This window comes from Amblyraja radiata, chromosome 7, assembly GCF_010909765.2.
Source record: "Amblyraja radiata isolate CabotCenter1 chromosome 7, sAmbRad1.1.pri, whole genome shotgun sequence".
In the NCBI taxonomy this organism is placed as follows: domain Eukaryota; kingdom Metazoa; phylum Chordata; class Chondrichthyes; order Rajiformes; family Rajidae; genus Amblyraja; species Amblyraja radiata.
This window is the reverse complement of record NC_045962.1, coordinates 49,178,340-49,203,335: the sequence shown is the minus strand read 5'-3', so window position 1 is coordinate 49,203,335 and position 24,996 is coordinate 49,178,340. Positions and strand designations below refer to the sequence as shown.

Here is a 24,996-nt window from a genome sequence, read left to right as displayed (position 1 = left end):
ATCTCACTTTAATGTCTTATTGTACCTCAGCAACACAGCTCTGGAAAATAAGACAGAATGTTATGCACAATTTCCTGAGTGAAACTTTCATGGGTGAAAAATACAGGAAAACTAAAATCTTCCAGCTACCCTTTTTTATGTAATCAGTGTCATTCCTAACAACATGCCCCTTTATTACCTAATGTCACACAATTATACAACATGGAAATAGGCTCGTTGTCCATTTAGCAGTGCCTACCAAGGTGCCTTCCTGAGCATATACTGATGTGGTTACTACTACCTTAAATATTGAAAACTGAGGTTCGCAGAAGCAGTGTACGAGATGACATTACATGGCAGATACTTAAAATGACATCTCAAAGTTAATCCTTGCATTGTGACTATTCAATGAAGCTCAACGGATTTGCTCAGAAGCTGCATATTACATTGTTACGGGAAGACCTGTGTAATGCATAACTTGAATTGTCATTGGGTGTGTGACTAAGAGTGGGAGAATGCCAGACATGCTGAGGTGAATCATGCATGAAAATATCCAGGGCATTCCAATCAGAATTACTGAGTGAAATTAATTCCCCACCAAGACAGAATACTGTTTGCCCAACTCATCATTCCAGTTAAGTGTTATAATCCTTATTATTCATTTTTCTCCCAAAATAATTGCCTCACGAATCAAATCTAATCAAAAGGCCCACCCCTTTGGCCTACTCCCCCTGCCTTTTACCATCTTTCTCAAAGTTTGACAGCAACCAGACATTTAGATGGTGCTTCCCGAACACATGTAAAAGACCCAGATTTTCTGAGATACAAAAGTTCCCCCGACCCGGGATCTAGGAGTGCAGGTGCATGGTTCCTTGATGGTCAAGTCGCAGGTAGATAAGGTGGTCAAAAATTTCCCCCTCCCACTTCCCATCTTCATCACTCTATGTAACATTCAACATCCTCTCTCAGCACTGTTTTCTACTTTCCATTCCATTGTGATATATCCAGTTAGATTTGATTTATCTTCCTGGATAAATCAAGTGATTGTCAGCTGCTGTGGAGGGAGCCATTGGAGGATGCGAATTGGATGTGACCATAACATAATAAATAGAAGACTTGGAGAGCATGGGTGATAAGAGACCTTCTATTACGTTCTGAATACTGAACCTCCATCAGTGACAGAGATCTTCTATGGACCTTCTTAACCTTGGCGAGATCATAATCTCCATGAAGATGAATAAAAAACATGTTCCATTATGATGGTGTGGAGGAATACAATATAATCCTGTGTCAATTATCATATTTCCAACATGGAGTTTTTGTAACTGTTGTCAGTAGTAATAGAAACTGATTTATTTTTCTTGTTTGTCAGAATCATCCCAAGGCAAATGCAATCCCACAAAAGCAGAAGCGTTCTGCAAGGAATGCATCAATTTAGGACCAGGTTGTGCCTGGTGTAAGGCACTGGTAAGTTTCTCTGATATAACAGGACAGTTTTCAATGTCTGATCCACATCCATATCTGAAAGTGCATTAAGTTTTACCAGCAGTGAATTGCCAGATAGAAAATGGGACAATCTATATTTATGAGTTTACATAAATTCTAAAAACCTTACACATTCGTTAATATTGAAGATAGACACAAAATGCTGGAGCGGGTCAGGCAATATCTCTGGATAAAATGGATAGGAGATGGGTCAGGACCCTTCTTCAGACCTTTAATATTGTTTAATGTTTCTTTAATAATGCTTTAATATTTTATGTTGGACTATGTGAGAGGGAAAAGGACGGGGAGTTCCCCTTGGCTGGTATGCATCTCAAATGACTGACATTTCAAATAATTATACGGAATTGTATTTATTTTAGTGATGAGTGTTTCTGCAAGATAACCACCATGTAGTATTCGAATTCAAACCCATCACTAGGACAAAAACTGCAATATCAAATAACAGTAATGCATCCTATTTACAATGGACTGTGTCCCAATGGAGACCATTACCATGATCTGTCATTTATTATGCAAGCTTTACTTCAGTTTTTAAAGGATTTTGACCTGAGTAAAACCAGTTGAGAATTGTGGTCGACAATAAAATAACTCATCGGTGATACCAATGTGACACAATAACTCATTGGTGATACTAATGTGACACTAAGTGCTGGAGTAACTCAACGGGTCAGGCAGCATCTCTGGAGAAAAACGATGGGTGACATTTCAGGTCAGGGGATTCTTCTTCAAATTCAATACATTGGTAACTGACGTCATCCAAAGGTGTAGAGTGGGCAGCCGTACCCTGCCTCTTCCCACGATCCTTCCCATAATATCAGATTCAAGATACACTGATCATAATAAACATTATAATACATATCATAATACAGTGATCAGCAAATCTAGCTTGCTCCACAGCCAGCCAGATGGCTACTCTTGACCTCAGATGCTATCTGTGTGGATTTTGAACGCTCTCCACGCCTCATGGGTTTCCTCTAGATGCTCAGGTTTCCTCCAACATCCCAAAGATGAATAGGTTTATAAGTTCATTGGCCTCTGTAAAACGCCGCTGGTGAATGGGGAGCAGATGCGAAAGTTAGATAACGGAACTAGTGTGAATGGGTGATCCATGGTCATTCTGGACTCGATGGGCTGAAGGGATTATTTCCATGCTGTATCCTTCAATCAATACAAAACAACTGTATAATTATCTTGCTGAAACACTCATCTCCAAAATAAATATAGGCTGTGAAATTCTGGCCCGTACATAGTTACTGGACTTATCAGAAATTGAAAAATGTTAAACTAAAATACCTCTCTGCCACCAAAAGTGAAATTTTATAACTGTGAAATCTAATTCATTGGTAGACAAAAATGCTGGAGAAACTCAGCAGGTGAGGCAGCATCTATGGAGCGAAGGAACAAAAACAATCTTTAATCTTTCTTCCTTTTCTCGCTTTTGATTTGTTCTAACATTTTGCCCTCTCTTGATCTTGGCTTCAGTAAATGATTTGGCACTGACATTACTTTTCTAACTGTTGATATTTTGTGATTCAGACTCTGTGCTCCATAAGAATTCTTAGCCTAATTATTTAAGAGACATCGTTTCTTGCCCTGTTCATAAGGGCTCTCTGTTGCCTGTGTTTTCTAACTTGATGTTTCGATTTTTCTTGAATCTGAGTCAAGCAATTCAGAATGAATGCTTTCCCATTCTTAGGATGCCCAGCACATATTCCACTTAAAGAGAGTTTGGCAGCTGCATCAGCTGTCTAAACAGTCATACTGTAGATTAATAACTAGATCTGGACCTAATTACACTTCTCAAATCATCTGAGTTCCCAAGACTTTGTGTTCCACCATCTGATTTCCACCGTCATGTATTCAAAGTGTGCAACTTTTAGTCAATATGTTATTTACACAAATTGGCATAAATTAATTTTATGGATGCTATCCTCACCAATTATGAATTCCTTAAGAAGAAAATCTGACACATCTGCCCAAACTGAAAAGGCCTTTCAGTCTTTAATTCAATAATTTCTACTAATTCGATTTAAGATAGTGTGTTGAAGTACTACTTTTGATACAGTGCAAGGCCAATAGTATAAAGTAATAATTGAAATCAAAAGCTATTCAAATTATTTTGGAAGGACTAGCAATTAAATTAATGTGACTGATTCTATCAAGTTTTGAATCCTATTTCTCAATTATCAATTTTAGTGAGAATTCCATTACCAATACGGGATCAGTTAAATCTGAAGAAACACACGTTTAACCTAGATATGAAGCCTAATTCCACCAGCTAAAAATGGGCACTATTGATGGCCATTTTCAAAAATAGATTGATTTTACCTATGAACCTATTTGTTTTCCCTAAATTTGCTAAGACTGTACATGTACTTCATCATAAAATTAGTCATGAGACTAGTCATGACACTTGTGTCCTCTTTTTCCTTTATTATTGATTATATAACTGACCACCGGGTGGTGCCAGTAATGGCTGCCTCGCCAACAGTCTGTCTGTCCCTTCCTTCTTTGTGTTTTAATAGCATGTGTTAAATGTATGTTTTTAGTGTTCTTTAGCTTGTTTTATGTGGGGGGTGTTGGGGGAACCTTTTTCTAATCTCGACGTAGATGGAATTTTGCTGGAGACCGACTTTTGAGGGCTCCACCACTGGGAGCCTACGGGATTTTAATATCGCGGAGCCCGCAATCCCTTTGCCAGGGATTGACCTCGGAGCTCTATCTGTGGGTGCTTGTGGACTTAACATCACGGAGCTCGGGCAGACCGACTTCGGGAACTCCAAATTGCAGGACGCTGGAGCTTCGATCACCCCGACTCGGGAGCTTGGACCGCCGGCTGCGGGAGCCTCGATCACCCCGACTCGGGAGCTTGGACCGCCGGCTGCGGGAGCTTCGATCACCCCGATGGATGATTCAACTGCCCCAACCGCTGGAGAATAAAGAGGAAGAAGCTTTTGCCTTCCATCACAGTGAGGAATGTGGGGAATCCGCTGTGGTGGATGTTTATGTTAACTTTTATGTAGATGTGTGCCTTGTTGCTTTTTTTTCGTGTGGCTGCATGGTAAATCGCATATCACTGGACCTTAATTGGTACATGTGACAATAAAAGACCTTTGAAACCTTTGATATTTTCATTGACCTTTTCTGCATATTATAATGATATTTCTGATGTAGAATTTCACCAAGCCTGGAGAACCAAATTCTGCACGGTGTGATTCCAATGAACAACTCAAGAAAAGAGGTTGTGAAGCGGTTCATATAATTAATCATGAAAATGTGATGAATGTGGATGTGAACATTCCACTTGGAAGACATGGAGAAACTGTGATACAAATAAGGCCCCAAAGGGTTCAACTGAATCTGCGACGAGGTAAACACCCAGGATATTGATAGATTTTATGTGTTTAACATGTTCATATGTACACGTTTAAAATAAACTGTTAGCAGTTAGCATTCTTCAAGATATCTGCACACTATCTTCTTCTTTTTGTGTCCATCCTGTTACAAATGTTCACCTCGCTGTCATCGTCCGTCCTGAAAAGGACGCAAGCTTCCACGACAATCGATGGAATTCATCTCTTGTCGCAATAGATGATGGTGGTAGCAGAATTAGCTCAGGATACTTCCAGTTTCCAGCCCTGCGACGTGGACACTTCTGCTATGGGGCCATCTGCTAACTATGATTAAATATTAAAAAAACATTTGCCAAGCAATTCACTTCCAAATGGTGGTGCTGAATACACCACAATGAGCCTTTCCTCACCAAGTGCCAATGACAGGAGATGAATTTCTCAGCAGATGTGTCAAAAGGACTGTATTCAATGCCTTACTTCAAACACCTTTCACACCGAATAGTGAACGGCTTTGGTAGAGTGGATGTGGAGAGGATGTTTCTACTAGTGGGAAAGTCTAGGACTAGAAGTCATAGTCTCAGAATTAAAAGACATTCCTTTAGGAAGGAGATGAGGAGGAATTTATTTCGCCAGAAGGTGGTGAAGCTGCCTCGAAATCAAGTAAATTCATAAATGCTTTTATCAATACATCTAATATTAAAGACATCTGGAGGTTAGATAATCCATCCGGACGAGAATATTCTTTTTTCTCGCCCGTACATGGAACCTATTCGAGGATAGATTATTTTTTAATAGATTCTAAATTACTTCCTTTTACGTATGATGCAAAATATCATAATATTATCATCTCGGATCATGCGCCATTAACATTTAAGATAAAATTAAAAGATATATCTAATAAAACTACTACCTGGAGATTTAACCCTCAGATATTAAAGGACAATGACTGTTGTAAATATGTGATGGATCAGATTAAATTATTTTTTGAAACTAATGATAATCCTGAAACTTCTCCATCACTATTTTGGGACACATTTAAGGCATTCATGCGTGGCGCAATAATATCCGCACAAGCACATCTCAATAAAGAAAATCGAAAAATAGAACAAAATTTAGAAAATGAGATAAAACGTCTAGATAATGAAAATATAAAACAGCCTTCCAAAGAGTTAAGTAATAAAATTGCATCAGTAAAATATAGATTAAATAAAATATATTCTAATCAAGTGATTAAACTTTTTCAACAAACTAAGCAAGTGTATTTTGAATTTGGAGATAAGCCACAAAAATTACTAGCACGACAGCTTAGAAAATTAGAAGATGAGAAGATGATACACGGAATTAGATCTGAGTATGGAAATATATTAATTACTCCAAAAGATATTAATGATAGATTTTTACAATATTATAAAAATCTTTATTCGTCAAAACTAACAGGACAAACAGATAGTATGGAAATATTTTTACAAGAATGTCAAATCAATAGCTTAGATCAGGAAGGTAGAGAATTGTTAAATGCTGAAATAACAGTAAAAGACATTATAGAATCAATTAGTTCGCTAAAGAACGGAAAAGCAGCGGGCCCAGATGGCCTGAGTGCAGAATTTTATAAAAAATTTCAAGATCTGATTTCCCCAAGATTACAAATAATGTATAGATATGCATATGACCAAGGAAAATTACCAGAATCTTTAAATGAATCCACAATTACACTCATCCCTAAAGTAGATAAGGATTTGGAAGATCCTGGATCATATAGAGCGATTGCCCTTTTAAATACAGACCAAAAAATATTAACTAAGGTCTTATCTAGGAGATTAAGTTTAGTGATCTCTAAATTAATACATTATGATCAAACAGGTTTTATCCCAAAACGTTACTCATCCCATAATCTCAGACGTTTGTTTAATATTATATATTCAAAAAGAATACGAGATACGGAACTAGCGGTTATATCACTAGATGCAGAAAAAGCGTTTGATCAGGTGGAATGGATGTATTTATTTAATATAATGGAAAAGTTTCAATTGGGGGATAGATTTTGTAAATGGGTAAGAATTTTATACTCGAATCCTATGGCAAGAATTTTGACTAACCAAATTTTATCAGCCAAATTCAAACTCTCTAGGGGATGCAGACAGGGATGTCCGTTATCACCCTTATTGTTCGCATTGGTGATAGAACCATTGGCGGAAAAAATTAGATCTGAACCTGAAATATATGGCTATAATACTGATACAACAATTAATAAAATTTCTTTATATGCAGATGATGTTTTGATTTATATTACAAAACCGGAAATTAGTATTCCCAACCTGCTAAACATTATAACTAAGTTTGGTGCATTTTCTGGGTATAGGATTAATTGGGATAAAAGCGAGATTATGCCAATAACAGGAATAAATCTAAATACATTACAACAATACCCATTAAAAGTAGTTACAGACAAACTTAAATATTTAGGGATTAACGTAACTAAAACTCATAACTCATTAATAAAATCCAACTATCCTCAACTATTAGATAAACTTAGAAAAAATATTTTATATTGGAAAACACTTCCTATATCCATGATTGGTAGAATAAGTGCCATAAAGATGGTATTTCTACCGCAGTTGTTATATTTGTTTCAGGCTATTCCTTTTTTTCTTCCGAAAACTTTTTTTAAAAAAATTGATAATATTGTCAATAGTTTTATTTGGGATTATAAAAATCACAGAATAAATAAAAAACATCTATGCAAAGCTAAGATAAATGGAGGATTAGCACTTCCAAACTTTTTATATTATTTCTGGGCTGTTCAGATTAAGAATATGAATTTCTGGTGGGTAAATATGGATCATGAACCGACATGGTTAAATATAGAAAAGGAAGACTGTCTACCTTTCAATGTAGGTTCGATAATTTTTGCACCAACGGAAGTACAAAAAAAATATTATAAAGACAACCTAATAATATATAATAATAGACGTATTTGGAAACAAATAGTTAAGACTCTACATTTGGATAATCTCTCATTTAGATTACCAATTATGAATAATCCATCGTTTAAACCTGCTATATTAGATGGGGGGTTTAAACAATGGGATGATTTAGGAATTACAAGGATAGAACACCTTTATAGAAAAGGAAAATTTCTTTTATTCCAGGAGTTACAAGATATTTATGGATTGTCTCCACAACATTTGTTTAGGTATTTACAAATTAGAGATTATATTAAATCCAATACACAAGATTATAAAAATAAAGAAGCAGGATTGTTAGACGAACTGTTTAATTTACATCCAAATACAGAAAAATTAATAGCCTATATATATAACATCATTTTGGATAAGGAGAATCCAATAACGGAAATATATCGTCAAGCATGGGAAAATGAAATGGGATTGGCTATAACAAAAGAAAACTGGGAAGAAAGTCTACAACGAATACACCGGTGTTCATTAAACGCCAGACATATACTGATACAATTTAAAGTATTATATAGGTTACATTATTCGAAAACTAAATTAAATAGTATTTTTCCGAATCTCTCCGCTATTTGTGATAAGTGCAAGAAAGCAGAGGCAAATTTAATACATAGTTTCGTTACATGTCCTAAATTGAATTATTACTGGACAGAAATTTTAAAGTTATTTCTGAAGTCATCAAAGTTAAATTGGACCCTAACCCAAAGCTAATAATATTTGGAATTCCGGATTTACATCTATCACTTACAGTAAATCAAAGAAATTTCTTTGATTACTGTTTGATAATTGGGAAAAAAATCATATTGAAATTTTGGAAGGGAACATTATCCCCCACAACCAAAATGTGGGCAACAGAGATGATGGAGACGTTACATCTGGAAAGAATTAGATTTGTCCTATTGGACAAGTATAATTCTTTTGAACAGATATGGTCTCCATATATACAGTATTTAGAGAAGTAGCTGTTCTTGGCGACACAGCTCGGCGTGCACCCTGCGGGATTTGGTGAGAATAATTCATTTTTATATTGGAATTAACATATATGTCTTTATTGATACTATCACTTGTAGTAGTGTTATTAATAATACATATTGTGGTTACTCAAATTTTTTTTTTTTTTTTTTTTTTCGTTTCTCTTTTCTTTCTTATATATAATCAAATTATTATTTAATCACTCTCTTAATGATTTATAACTGTTCTATTTTTTCTCTATCATTATTTCTAAAAAAATAGTAGATAAGTATTACTAGTGTTTTACTTAATGCAAATTGAATTAATTTGATATAAAGTTGTTTGAAGCATTGTAATTGATTACCTTTAATAAAAAAATATATTAAAAATAAAAAAGAAGGTGGTGAATCTGTGGAATTAGCCATAGAAGGCTATGGAGGCTGTCAATTGATATTTTTAAGGCAGGGAGAGATAGATTCTTCATTAGTACGGGTGTCAGGGGTTATGAGAGAAGCAGGAGAATGGGGTTAGAAGGGAGCTATAGATCAGCCATGATTGAATGGCAGAGTAGACTTGATGGGCCGAATGGCCGAATACTGCTCCTATCACTTATGATCTTATGACCTTTCCAAAAACAAATGTGGGGAAAATTGACTTTCAATGTTATTGCTAAGCACATGCAAAGTATAAGCTGCAGAACAAAGTGGTGGGAGAACTCAGCAGGTCAGACAGCACCTGTGGAGGGAAATGGACAATGATGTTTCAGGTCAGGACTCCTCTTCAGACTGAAAAAGTGCCCCGAACCGAAAGGTCAACTGTTCATCCCCTCCACGACTATTACTTGACTTGCTGAGCTCCTCCAGTACTAAGTTTTATGTTCAAGATTCCAGTATCTGCAGTCTCTTGTGTCTCAAAAGTATAGGCTGTTGGTTGTACTTATTTAGGGACATTCAATTCCATGAATACGCAAAGTCAAGATTAATGAAGCACTCTGCATTAATTCCATTCCATAAACATAGTCATTTTCAAAAATTCGCAATATTTTTATTCCTCCACATTGCACCTAACCCAGAACCCTTTAAATGCCTTCAGTGTCTTTTTAAACCACATTCAGTAAATTAAGATTACACACAGTCTGTCGGTATATGAATTCTCTCAAATTAGATCCTCCTTTATTCTCCTGTATACCTGTGGTAAATTCTGATTCGTCATTCACTCAGAAATTCCGAATAGATATGCACATCTTTCACTCGAATATCATGTCCTGACACAGGTCCTTTGTGATGAAATATTATAAGAATGTTTCCTGGCCAACCTTCCTGCATGATACGCACAATGACTACATATAAACTACATGTTTCGCAAGTTTTTATGTTCTCAAATCGGTGTTATCAGTTTAGTGAGTAATTTGTAGGATGTACAAGAGTCTACCTCATTCCTTAAAGCTCACTGGAGTGCTCTGGAACCCGAGAGAGAATGAATGAATGTAAAGTTTATTGGCCAAGTATTCACATACAAGGAATTTGCCTTGGTGCTCCGCCCACAAGTGACAACGACATACAGTGACAGTTAGGAATGACACATAAAACATTAAACATTAATAATAAAACATTATTGATTAAACATGTGAATTAAATACAATACCAGAGCAAAAGGAGGCTACAGATTTTTGGTTATTGAGTAGAGCTACTGCTCGTGGAAAAACACAGTTTTTATGTTTGGCTGTGGCAGCTTTGACAGTCCGGAATCGCCTTCCAGAGGGAAATCATTCAAAGAGTTTGTGGTCAGGGTGAGAGGGATCAGAGATGATCTTACCCGCTCGCTTCCTGGCCCTTGCAGTGTACAGTTCGTCAATGGAGGGAAGGTTTCAGCCAATAACCTTCTCAGCTGTTCGGACGATTCGCTGCAGCCTCTGGATGTCGTGCTTGGTGGCCGAGCCAAACCAGACCATGATGGAGAAGCTGAGGACAGACTCAACGATGGCCGTATAGAATTGGACCATCATTGCCTGTGGCAGATTGTGCTTCATCAGTTGCCGCAGGAAGTACATCCTCTGTTGGGCCTTTTTGACTGTAGAGTCGATGGTGGCCCACCATTTAAGGTCCTTGGTGATGGTGGTTCCCAGGAACTTAAAAGACTCCACCGATGTGACTGTGGTGTTGTTGATGAGCAGGGTGAGGGGAGGGGGAGCTCTCCTAATGGCTACTATCAATTCCACTGTCTTAAGAGCATTGAGCTCCAGGTTGTTGCGATGGCACCAGACCGCCAGCTGTGTCACTTCCTGTCTGTAGGCAGATTCTTCCCCATCCTGGATCAGTCCATTCAGGGTTGTCCCAATCAGTCCAATCAGTCCACAACAACCTTGGCTCTTGTGCAAAAGAATGGATGACACAAACCTAAGTGGAAATACGAATAGCTATAAAAATGGAAAGAAACGTCAAGGGGATAAAGATATTAAATGAATGGGCAACAATGTGGCAGGTGGTCTACAGTGTGGAAAATGTGAGGTAGAAAAGCAGAAATCCTGAGTAATTTTAAATGGTGAGAGATGGGAAATATTGATGTTCAAAGGGACCTGTGTATCATTATGACAACTCAGTAGAAGTTAAATACAGACATAGAATGTAGAAGCAAGGAACTGCATCTGGTAGTATATAAAAAAAGACAAAAAGTGCTGGAGTAACTCAGCGGGTCTGGCAGCATTCTGTGTCTTTGTGTCTTCTTATGCAGATGTAGAAGGCAGTTAAGAAGGCAATTGCTTTCTAGTTGACCTCTATTGCTTAGGGATTTGTATACAAGAGTTTGCTAACCTAAAGTTATTTTGCTACAATTAATATTCACCAGACTGGTACTTGGCATGCTAGGCCTGTCATCTGAAGGAAGATTGAGAAGAAATAAGAAATACTGTAATTGAAATCCAGATTCTAAATGGTTGAACAGGCTAGAAATGGGAAGGTAGACAAAAATGCTGGAGAAACTCAGCGGGTGAGGCAGCATCAATGGAGCAAAGGAAATAGGCAATGTTTTGGGTCGAAACCCTTCTTCAGACTCCAACGTTTCGGGTCGAAATCCTTCTTCAGAAATGGGAAGTATGTTTTCCCTGGATGAGGAGTTGAGACCAAGGGACACAGTGTGAAACTAATTGGTATGTCTTACTTAGGAAGAAAAGCATAATGAATCTTTGAATTATTTCCTCAGAGGGCTGTAGAGGCTTAGTTATTGATTGTGTTTAAAACAAAGATATGGGCAAAGGGCAGGAAAATATGCTGAGGTAAATCAGCTGTGATCGTGTTGAATGTTCATGGGGGTAAATAGAGTCATACAGCACAGAGAAAAGCCCTTTAGCCCAACCTGCACATGCCAACAAGATGCCAACTGTACTAATCCCAGCTGCCTTTGTTGGGCCCATATCCCTCTAATCCTTTCTTGTCCATGCACCTGTCCAAATGCCCTTTGAATATCTGATCCTTTATTCTGAGGTTTGAAACTGAGGTTTGAAGAAGATAACTAAAAAGACAGTACGGGGAAAAAAGATGAGGTACGAAGGTAAGCTAGCCACGAATATAAAGGAGGATAGTAAAAGCTTCTTTAGGTATGTGAAGAGGAAAAAATTAGTTAAGACCAAAATTGGATCCTTGAAGACAGAAACAGGTGAATTTATTATGGGGACAAGGAAATGGCAGATGAGTTGAACACGTACTTTGATCTCTCTTCTCTAAGAAAGACTCAAACAATCTCCCAGATTTACTTGTTGCCATAGGACCTAGGGTGACAGAGGAATTGAAGGAAATTAACATTAGGCAGGAAATGGTGTTGGGTAGGCTGATGGGTCTAAAGATTGATAAATCCCCAGGGCCTGATGGTCTGCATCCCAGGGCACTTAAGGAAGTGGCTCAAGAAATTGTGGAAGCATTGGTGATCATTTTACAATGTTCTATAGATTCAGGATCTGTTCCTGTGGATTGGAGGGTATCTAATGTTATCCCACTTTTTAAGAAAGGTGGGAGAGGGAAAACAGGTAATTGTAGACCAGTTAGCCTGACATCGATGTTGAGGAAGATGCTGGAGTCAATTATAAAAGATGAAATAGCGGCACATTTGGATAGCAGTAACAGGATCGGACCAAGTCAGCATGGATTTACGAAGGGGAAATCATGCTTTACTAATCTTCTGGAATTTTCTGATGATGTAACTAGGAAAATGGACAAGGGAGAGCCAGTGGATGTAGTGTAACTGGACTTTCAAAAAGCCTTTGATAAGGTCCCACATAGGTGATTAGTGGGCAAAATTAGAGCACATGGCATTGGGGATAGGGTACTGACATTGATAGAAAATTGGTTGGCAGACAGGAAACAAAGAGTAGGGATTAACGGGTCGCTTTCAGAATGGCAGGCAGTGTCTAGTGGGGTACCGCAAGGCTCGGTGCTGGAACCGCAGCTATTTACAATATACATCAATGATTGGGATTACAAGTAACATTAGCAAATTTGCAGATGACACAAAGCTGGGTGGCAGAGTGAACTGTGAGGAGGATGCTATGAGGATGCAGGGTGACTTGGACAGGTTGGGTGAGTGGGCAGATGCATGGCAGATGCAGTATAATGTGGATAAATGTGAGGTTATCCACTTTGGTGGCGAAAACAGGATGGCAGATTATTATCTGAATGGTGTCGTTGGGAAAAGGGGAAGTAGAACAAGATCTGGGGGTCCTTGTTCATCAGTCACTGAAAGTAAGCATGCAGGTACAGCAGGCAGTGAAGAAAGCTAATGGCATGTTGGTCTTCATAACAAGAGGAGTTGCGTATAGGAGCAAAGAGGTCCTTCTGCAGTTGTACAGCGCCCTGGTGAGACCACACCTGGAGTATTGTGTGCACTTTTGGTCTCCAAATTTGAGGAAGGACATTCTTGCAATTGAGGGAGTGCAGCGTAGGTTCACGAGGTTAATTCCCAGGATGGCGGGACTGTCATATGTTGATTAAATGGAGCGACTGGGCTTGTATACACTGGAATTTAGAAGGATGAGAGGGATTTTTATTGAAACATAGAAGATTATTAAGGGATTGGACACGCTAGAGGCAGGAAACATGCTCCCAACGTTGGGGGAGTCCAGAACCAGGGGTCACAGTTTAAGGATTAAGGGCCTGTCCCACTTGGGCGTCAGATGGGGCGCGAAGAATTTGAACATCCCAAAATCCTGGGGCGCCGCGCGTCACTGCCTACGTCACCACACACCATGCGCGCATCATGTGCGCGTCATGACGCACACGTCGTACATCGTGACGCGTAAATTATGTCGCGTGAATTACGCACAAATGACGCCCAAGTTGGGACAGGCCCTTCAGGGTTAGGCCATTTAAAACGGAGATGAAGAAAAACTTTTTTACCCAGAGTTGTGAATGTGTGGAGGCCAAATCTCTGGATGCTTTCAAGAGAGTTAGATAGAGCTCTTAAAGATAGCGAAGGGATATTGGGAGAAGGCAGGAATGGGGTACTGATTGTGGATGATCAGCCATAATCGCAGTGAATGGCAGTGTTGACTTGAAGGGCCGAATGGCCTGCTCCTGCACCTATTGTTTATTGTCCCTACAAACATTGTTGAACTGTGCATGTCAAAGGCTAATTGCGTGCATTTATTGGGGTAGAGTGTAGTGGTGCAAATGACATATTAGGAGTTAAGCAGTTGATCTTTGATATATGGTTTGGGGCTTTAGAGAGAAACCAGGTTCTAAAGATCACAAAAATAAATGATGCATTATTTTGCAACTGCTGTTGTGCAACATTAAATAGCCGAAGGTTTAAGATCGCACATATGAAGTGGAGAGAAAAATAATGGCGTGTCCCACTTATTGGTTGCTAATTCCTTGATTGTTTTGTGTTTTAGGCAGCCCACAGAAGATTGAGGTGAAATTTAAGCGCGCTGAAGGTTACCCCGTTGACCTGTACTATCTCATGGATCTGTCTTATTCCATGAAAGATGACTTGGAGAAGGTGAAGAAACTGGGAGGACAGCTTCTTGAAGCCTTGACAAGTGTCACTAAATCTATTAAAATTGGTGAGCCTACCATTTTCTACTTTGCCTACTTTGAATTAATAACCCAAAATCTAGTGGCGTAGCATAACCTTTCACCAAATTCAGAGGTTGGCAGTTAGCTCCCTTCCACTGTAAAAATTACTTATGTCTTGAGCCACAGCATAATGTTCTACATTGGAATTCAAAATAAAGAGGAAAGTTTCATTTGGACATTCAGATCATGTTTAATTGCCAATTTAACAACTTGCTCTTCCATTGGATTTAGTTTACTGTTTTAAATATTAGGATATATTTTTAAAAATGGGGAAAAACTGAACCTCTTAATATCAGTTAAAACATAGAAATAATTGGGCATCAGGTTAAATTTCTCTTCTGCATTATACCCTGTGGAGTGGATAATATCGAATCTCCTTCTCCTGAGAAATTGTAATTTCTTTGGATTTTCTCCACACATTATATTGGTTGTACTATGACTATGCTATCATTCAGATGCTCAGCAAATGTGATCCATATACCATTTAAAGTTAGCTCAGTTCCAAACTTCATGTGGGATATCCACGGCAATAATGGGGTGGTTTTCTCCTTTATTCCCCTTACTTCCTTCTATTTTTGGGTGGTGAGATTACCAAATGGTTTTACCCTCAAAGATTAAAGGAATCAAAATTCAAACTTCTCAATTCTCTTTCGAGTCATCCAGAACTGAAACCGTCCCCTGGGCCCAACAGGTTCATCCCATCCAAGATGTGTCATCTTTGGTAGTCCCACCTGCTGGCATTTGGCCTATATATCCCTCTAAATCTTTCCTATCCATGTACCTGTTCAAGTGTCTTTTAAATGCTGTTATAGGACTTGACTCGACCACTTCCTCTGGCAGTCCGTTCCGTATACCCACCACTCTCAGGATGAAAATGTTGCCCTTCAGGATCCTATTAAGTCTTTCTTCTCACCTTAAACCCATGTCCCCTGCTTCTTGATTCTACTACCCTGCGTTAACGACCCTGTGCATCTATTACCCTCAGGTCAAAAATTAGTTAGCAGAGGTGCTTGCAGTTAATCAGATGACCACCATTATTAGCACTTTTACCTGCTTCTGCCTTCACAATACATTCTCAATAAATGCATTGCCCAGATGATCTGAACACAACGACTGCCATGAATACCATTCTCAGTCTTCCATGGAACCAATTTTCTGTTGAACAAAGGAATAAAAGCTGTTCAATTGGAGTATAGGGGAATTAGGTACCTCAAGACGTGGAGATTTTTATCTTGCAATTTAGTATTGACCTTTTGTCACTCAATGGATATGGAACAAGGGTAGAATTTCACTGAAAATTGCCATGGTCTCTCTTAAGATAAAGATTGCCAATAGCCAACTCTCATCACAGACATCAAGAATAATTAAGATTTTGGAAGGGGCTAGTCATTTCTTATAAATAATTGGAATCCATTCAAGATAATGGTAAATACGTGAGTAGAAATAACAACAGTAAACATGGGTTTACTCTTGGCAATCTGATCATTGTGCGAGGCTACATACACTTAACTTGCTCAAGATCAGGGACATTAATAATATCCAATGCAAATGAATAATAACCACAAAAAAAACCTCCTCAAATAATGAGTTTTATTGCTTGCAGGATTTGGTTCCTTTGTGGACAAGACAGTGCTGCCCTTTGTTAACACCCACGAAGAGAAGATGAAAAATCCGTGCCCTGATAAAAATGAGAAATGTCAGCCTCCGTTTGATTTCCGACATGTCCTCACGCTAACAGATGATGCAAAACTATTCAGTAGTGAAGTTGGGAAACAGTCTATTTCCGGAAACCTGGACCCTCCAGAGGCAGGACTGGATGCCATGATGCAAGCGGCAGTGTGTGGGGTAAGGCTGGAACTCAGAGGAGTTAACTACATTTTGACACAATTTGTACCTTGGTTTCTGTCGGGTTCAGAGTAAAATGGCTTTCACTTTCAATAACCTCCCAGGGGGCATTCCAAGGTCCTCTGCACTGCCCCGAACATGACAACACAATGGACAAATGTTAACCCGTATTTGACATTGACTCATAAATTCCCTGAAACTTACTTCTTGGCCTGGCCTTGGCTTCCATTGTTTTAAAAACAAACCAAAAAATGTAACTGCTATTAACACTTAAAAAGCAACCAGCAGCTGTATAGTAAACATAGAAACATAGAAATTAGGTGCAGGAGTAGGCCATTCGGCCCTTCGAGCCTGCACCGCCATTCAATATGATCATGGCTGATCATCCAACTCAGTATCCTGTACCTGCTTTCTCTCCATACCCCCTGATCCCCTTAGCCACAAGGGCCACATCTAACTCCCTCTTAAATATAGCCAATGAACTGGCCTCGACTACCCTCTGTGGCAGAGAGTTCCAGAGATTCACCACTCTCTGTGTGAAAAAAGTTCTTCTCATCTCGGTTTTAAAGGATTTCCCCCTTATCCTTAAGCTGTGACCCCTTGTCCTGGACTTCCCCAACATCGGGAGCAATCTTCCTGCATCTAGCCTGTCCAACCCCTTAAGAATTTTGTAAGTTTCTATAAGATCCCCTCTCAATCTCCTAAATTCTAGAGAGTATAAACCAAGTCTATCCAGTCTTTCTTCATAAGACAGTCCTGACATCCCAGGAATCAGTCTGGTGAACCTTCTCTGCACTCCCTCTATGGCAATAATGTCCTTCTTCAGATTTGGAGACCAAAACTGTACGCAATACTCCAGGTGTGGTCTCACCAAGACCCTGTACAACTGCAGTAGAACCTCCCTGCTCCTATACTCAAATCCTTTTGCTATGAAAACTAACATACCATTCGCTTTCTTCACTGCCTGCTGCACCTGCATGCCCACTTTCAATGACTGGTGTACCATGACACCCAGGTCTCGCTGCATCTCCCCTTTTCCTAGTTGGCCACCATTTAGATAATAGTCTGCTTTCCTGTTTTTGCCACCAAAATGGATAACCTCACATTTATCCACATTATACTGCATCTGCCAAACATTTGCCCACTCACTCAGCCTATCCAAGTCACCTTGCAGTCTCCTAGCATCCTCCTCACAGCTAACACTGCCCCCCAGCTTAGTGTCATCCGCAAACTTGGAGATATTGCCTTCAATTCCCTCATCCAGATCATTAATATATATTGTAAATAGCTGGGGTCCCAGCACTGAGCCTTGCGGTACCCCACTAGTCACTGCCTGCCATTGTGAAAAGGACCTGTTTACTCCTACTCTTTGCTTCCTGTTTGCCAGCCAGTTCTCTATCCACATCAATACTGAACACCCAATGCCGTGTGCTTTAAGTTTGTAAACTAATCTCTTATGTGGGACCTTGTCGAAAGCCTTCTGGAAGTCCAGATACACCACATCCACTGGTTCTCCCCTATCCACGCTACTAGTTACATCCTCGAAAAATTCTATAAGATTCGTCAGACATGATTTACCTTTTGTAAATCCATGCTGACTTTGTCCAATGATTTCACCACTTTCCAAATGTGCTGCTATCCCATCTTTAATAACTGACTCTAGCAGTTTCCCCACTACCAATGTTAGACTAACTGGTCTGTAATTCCCCGTTTTCTCTCTCCCTCCCTTCTTAAAAAGTGGGGTTACGTTTGCTACCCGCCAATCCTCAGGAACTACTCCAGAATCTAAAGAGTTTTGAAAGATTATTACTAATGCATCCACTATTTCTGGAGCTACTTCCTTAAGTACTCTGGGATGCAGCCTATCTGGCCCTGGGGATTTATCGGCCTTTAATCCATTTAATTTACCCAACACCACTTCCCGGCTAACCTGGATTTCACTCAATTCCTCCAACTCCTTTGACCCGCGGTCCCCTGCTATTTCCGGCAGATTATTTATGTCTTCCTTAGCGAAGACGGAACCAAAGTAATTATTCAATTGGTCCGCCATATCCTTGTTCCCCATGATCAACTCACCTGTTTCTGACTGCAAGGGACCTACATTTGTTTTAACTAATCTCTTTCTTTTCACATATCTATAAAAACTTTTGCAGTCAGTTTTTATGTTCCCTGCCAGTTTTCTTTCATAATCTATTTTTCCTTTCCTAATTAAGCCCTTTGTCCTCCTCTGCTGGTCTCTGAATTTCTCCCAGTCCTCCGGTATGCTGCTTTTTCTGGATAATTTGTACGCATCATCCTTCGCTTTGATACTATCCCTGATTTCCCTTGTTATCCACGGATGCACTACCTTCCCTGATTTATTCTTTTGCCAAACTGGGATGAACAATTTTTGTAGTTCATCCATGCAGTCTTTAAATGTCTTCCATTGCATATCCACCGTCAACCCTTTTAGAATTAATTGCCAGTCAATCTTGGCCAATTCACGTCTCATACCCTCAAAGTTACCTTTCTTTAAGTTCAGAACCATTGTTTCTGAATTAACAATGTCACTCTCCATCCTAATGAAGAACTCAACCATATTATGGTCACTCTTGCCCAAGGGGGCACGTACAACAAGACTGCTAACTAACCCTTCCTCATTACTCAATACCCAGTCTAAAATAGCCTGCTTTCTCGTTGGTTCCTCTACATGTTGATTTAGATAACTATCCCGCATACATTCCAAGAAATCCTCTTCCTCAGCACCCCTGCCAATTTGATTCACCCAATCTATATGTAGATTGAAGTCACCCATTATAACTGTTTTGCTTTTGTCGCACGCATTTCTAATTTCCTGTTTGATACCATCTCCAACTTCACTACTACTGTTAGGTGGCCTGTACACAACACCCACCAGCGTTTTCTGCCCCTTAGTGTTTCGCAGCTCTACCCATACCGATTCCACATCCTCCAAACTAATGTCCTTCCTTTCCATTGCGTTAATCTCCTCTCTAATCAGCAACGCTACCCCACCTCCTTTTCCTTTCTCTCTATCCCTCCTAAATATTGAATATCCCTGGATGTTCAGCTCCCAGCCTTGGTCACCCTGGAGCCATGTCTCCGTGATCCCAACTATATCATAGTCATTAATAGCTATCTGCACATTCAACTCTTCCACCTTATTACGAATGCTCCTTGCATTGAGACACAAAGCCTTCAGGCTTGTTTTTACAACACTCTTACCCCTTATACAATTATGTTGAAAAGTGGCCCTTTTTGATTTTTGCCCTGGTTTTGTCTGCCTGCCACTTTTACTTTTCACCTTGCTACCTATTGCTTCTACCCTCATTTTACACCCCTCTGTCTCTACGCTCACACATTTAAGAAACCCTTTCCCTTTAACTCCATCCTCCACTATCCCATTCGACACCCCACCCCACTTATTCAGTTTAAAACCACCCGTGTAGCAGTGGCAAACCTGCCTGCCAGAATGCTGGTCCCACACCTGTTAAGATGCAATCCGTCCCTTTTGTACAGTTCCCCCTTACCCCAAAACAGATCCCAGTGATCTAAGAATCCAAATCCTTGCCCCGTGCACCAGTTCCTCAGCCACACGTTCAGGTCCCATATCTCCCTGTTCCTGCTCTCGCCAGTACTCATAGGTGCTCTTCCAATAAATAGACAACCATGCCTTCAATGTCGGAAAAACCAAAATGGACTTGCTAAAGTCCTTATATTTAAGTGTAACTTGCATAATATCAGATTGATGGATATATTTTTGGCTTTTCTTTGCCGCAATTATTAAACAGGAAGGCGAGTTGGGGCAAGGAACAAAAGTTCACAGCCAGCTTCAGGCACGGAAATCGCTATCAAAACATGGAGGGGACAGTGGGGGGGGACACAATTTCTTGGCGGCTGCGGGCGCATGCGCGCGCGCACACACACACACACACACACACACACACACACACACACACACGCACACACACACACACACACACACACACACACACACACACACACACACACACACCGCTTCGGAGGCTTCAGCCGTGGGGCCTATGGACGGTAATTATTGACGGGTGCCGGCAGGCGCTGAAAAAAATCGCGTAAGGCCCACATCCAGCGTGGAGTTGAACTAGATTTAGCGCTGCTTCTCTGCGCTGGCTGTGGGCCTGGGGGCACCACTCCCGTCTAACTCCCGACATATGTGGCCACCCCCCGGGCGTGGGGGAACGGGGGGGATGGGGGCACTCGGGTGGGGACGGCGATGGTCCGGTGATGGTGCGGCCGCGATTGCAGCGCCGGAGAGCCAGGATCGATCCTGGTCGCGGATGAGGCGCAGGTCTGTGTCCAGGTCCTCCGAGAGTTTCTCGCTTGACCTGGGCATGCAATTCAAGCTCCGCTCTGATCTTTGCCCCATGGACGTCTCCCTCCTCCAATCACCGCGTTCTATCCTGAGTCCCACTCCCCCTACTTCTGCCTCTGACCGACACTTCCCTCCTCCAATCATCGTGCTGAATTATCATGGTCCCGCCCCCATTGCCTGCTGACCGACGTCTCCCTCGCCCAATCGGCGCCCTTGATCATCAGTCCCACCTCCACTGTCTCGCGGAAAGCGGAGATTTCACCGGGGTTTAAAATCCGGATTACAAAACATGGGGGGGGGGGGGGGATTGTCCCCCACCTCTCAAAATAGGGGGGGACTTGTCCCCCCTGCCCCCACCCCCCGGGATTTCCGCTCCTGGCCAGCTTGCCCTGTGTCCACTGTGTTCCAGAAGCCTCACTCCATCAGTTAAAGCTAATAGATGTATCACAAGTAAAATATTAATATCGTTTCTGTAAATTTTTGAAGGAGTTAGTGAAAACTGAAAACCTTCAAACAATTTTGTCTTTGTAAAGGCTTGCATAAAAGCAACAATTAAATATTGCTGGAATCTAAAAAGAGCTCTGTTCCCCACAGGCGCGGATTGGATGGCGCAATGTCACACGTCTTCTTGTGTATACTTCAGATGATGGATTTCATTTTGCTGGAGATGGAAAACTTGGAGCAATCCTAACGCCCAATGATGGCAAATGTCATCTTAACAAAGATGGCTTTTATGAAGATAACACAAAATATGTAAGTGTAACCTCGATCAATGCTGTTTCTATAAACAGAACTAACCGGTTTCAATGTGGAGCCTAAGTATTACAGCTAAGAAACACTCCCACTTGGTTGATGATAGAGCAGAATTGTATTTACACATTTTGTTTTCCTTTGATCCTAGTGGACTATTTCCATGGTAAGTTCATTAACGTTGGCTTCAGTTGTATTTCTGCTTTCATTATTAGGCCCCATATGTTTGGCTCGGGAGTGGATGAATGGCTTGATGAAAGAAATGGCTAGTACAACCCCAATCTTGCTGCAGATCCAATTAAAGAACATTTTTATTTTGAAGTTCCAACTTTGCTGGAAAATCTATTTTATAACAGGAAATATGTAGAATGGCACCTTGCAATACATAATGCATGCCTATTTATGATTTCATATATCCTACCCTTTTGTACATGACTCAATGTCAAAGTTTGGATGTACCAATAGTGAATCATCTTTGAATGTTTTGGTGCATAATACACACCACTGAAACACAGCATTGTTAATTTTACAAATCACTACTCATTCTCAATTGTTTAAAATTATATTCCTGCAATTTTTTAAAATTTATATCATGCATTTCATGCAATGGAGGGAAGTCACTCTTGAATAACAGAAATTAACAAATAACTAAGAATTCCCCCAAAATATAATACGATACGAGAGAACTTTATTTATCCCAGAAGGGAAATTAATTTGCGAAAAAGCACAAAATACATGAAACATGATACATGAAAATAGAGTGATGAGTGGTAAGGCTTTGGGGATGTGCAAAGATTGAGGAGGTGGGGGGGGGGCAGTCTCAGTCTCAGTCTCAGTCTACCCCACGACAGAAGGGGAGGAGTTGTAAAGTTTGATAGCCACAGGGAAGAAGGATCTCCTGTGGCGTTCTGTCCTGCATCTGGGTGGAACCAGTCTGTTGATGAATGTACTCCTCAGGTTGACCAATGTTTCATGGAGGGGGTGAGCTGTATTGTCCAGCATGCTCCACAGTTTGAGGAGCATCCTCCCCTCCAAGACCACCTCCCAAGATTCCAACTCCGCCCTCAGGATGGAGCCAGCCTTCCTGATGAGTTTGTTGATCCTATTGGTGTCCACAGCCTTTGCCCTGCTGCCCCAGCACATGGCAGTGAAGAAGATGGCACTGGCTACCACCGATTGGTAGAACATCTGCAGCATTTCACTGCAAATGCAGATTAATAGGAATCCGAGGAGTAACTTTTTCACACAAAGGGTGGTGGTGTGTGGAACAAGCTGCCAGAGGAGGTAGTTGAGGCTGGGACTATCCCACCGTTTAAGAAACAGTTAGACAGGTACATGGATAGGACAGGTTTGGAGGGATATGGACCAAGTGCAGGCAAGTGGGAGTAGTGTAGCTGGGACATTATTGGCAGTGTGGGTGAGTTGGACCGAAGGGCCTGTTTCCACACTGTATCACTCTATGATTCTATGCAGACGTTGAGGGAGCGGAACCTTCTCAAAATGTACAATGTACAGGCAGCTCTGTCCCTTCTTGTACAGGGCCTCAGCATTCCTGGGGTTCACCTGCACCTCCTCCAACCTCATCTATTGCATCCGATGCTCCAGGTGTCAGCTGATCTACATCGGTGAGACCAAGCGTAGGCTTGGCGATCGTTTCGCCGAACACCTCCACTTTAACCAACCTGATCTCCCAGTGGCTCAGCAATTCAACTCCCCCTCCCATTCCGAATCCGACCTTTCTGTCCTGGGCCTCCTCTATGGCCAGAGTGAGCACCACCGGAAATTGGAGGAGCAGCACCTCATATTCCGCTTGGGCAGTTTGCACCCCAGCTGCTTGAACATTGACTTCTCCAATTTCTGGTAGCCCTTGCTGTCTCCTCCCCTTCTCAGCTCCCCTCAGCCCTCTGGCTCCTCCTCTTGCTTTCTTCTAGAAAAGCTACCTGACTTGCTGAGTTACTCCAAAACGTTGTGTCCTTTGTGTATTAACCAGCGTCTAGTTCTTTATTTTGATGAGCTGCAAATAAATATTAGAGATACTCTCAAGTCATTGACTAGCACATTTATGAATGTTATTCATTGATTTCAAATCCCACATCATCGGTAAAGAATTCAAGATTGTTAACACAATCACTGGAGTTTAATGTGCACTGCTAATACCTCACTATGCGGTAGAGAAGGTGAGTGGAGGGGTGTTCCATGCAGATAATTAGTTTGATGCTTTTGGTTTGGCATCAAGGCAGCCAAGATGGTGAGCAGCCTAAGCACAAGCTGTGAATCAGCCAATCAGCATTCATTATGGAGTCAACTGGTCTTCATTTTTCAGGTTAAATTATTAACTTGAATTTCCATGTCAATTAATATATGATAGTTCATAAATTGGGTGGCTGATCTTTTCTTTCTGAATGGCAAGATCAAACAGCATTCGTAGTTTACACAGATATTGATCCCAATGTAGCTCAGGTGGGTAATGTGATAATTGTGGTTTTCTTCCAGCCTTGATGTGACAAAAAGATTTTTGTCTTTGTTTGCTTTCTAGGATTATCCATCTGTCGCTGAGCTGGCTACTAAATTGGCAGAAAACAACATCCAACCCATTTTTGCAGTCACAAGTAAAATTATGCCAATATACCAGGTAATGATTTGTGATTAAAGTCAACACAATTGTTAACTATTGAAAATGAGGTCAATATTCAGACAACAAGTTAAAGAATAATTTTGCCAGCTACATTTTCACATGACTCCATTATGATATTATTTCACAAAAATGTGGAAGGTACCAAGTTACCAATCATAAAATATTACCTCTACAATAGTATTTTATGAAAAATATTAAATTTATCCACGTCATTTAAGGAATGTTAGCCTAGAATATGAAACAAGAACAGAACATCTTTAATCCAAACTACTTTTCACTTTGTACATGAATAAGATGATAAATAGGTAAATGGATAACAGGAAAGGAAAGCTGTGAATTTGTTTCTGACCTCAGGGGTAAAGGAGAAAACAGCAAGTATCAATTAACCATGACTTCCATATTAATTAGCCACATGTTTGCCTTCCACAAACTTTTTTTCCTTCAAAAGAGTTAGAACCAGGTTTCTACTGTATTATTCTCTGCTGTGAGGTATATATCAAATAAGTTATCCCAATGTCAGGGTGTTGGAATTTAGGCTTGTCTGAGGTAAAGTAAAAGTACTTAGTTTAACCTGCATTGAATTACTTCAGACAAT

General features: G+C 40.4%; 1 protein-coding gene across 4 annotated transcripts in view; it reads left to right on the top strand.

Moving 5' to 3' along the window:
- Positions 1-24,996, top strand: part of itgb2 (integrin subunit beta 2) — a 97,728-nt gene that overhangs the window by 44,224 nt on the left and 28,508 nt on the right. For all 4 annotated transcript variants that reach the window (XM_033024432.1, XM_033024431.1, XM_033024433.1 and 1 more), the window contains exons 3-8: positions 1,352-1,446; positions 4,660-4,855; positions 14,640-14,810; positions 16,427-16,668; positions 21,611-21,769; positions 24,303-24,398. In XM_033024432.1, coding sequence (XP_032880323.1) covers positions 1,352-1,446; positions 4,660-4,855; positions 14,640-14,810; positions 16,427-16,668; positions 21,611-21,769; positions 24,303-24,398 — 959 coding nt within the window. The remainder of the gene's footprint in view (positions 1-1,351; positions 1,447-4,659; positions 4,856-14,639; positions 14,811-16,426; positions 16,669-21,610; positions 21,770-24,302; positions 24,399-24,996) is intronic.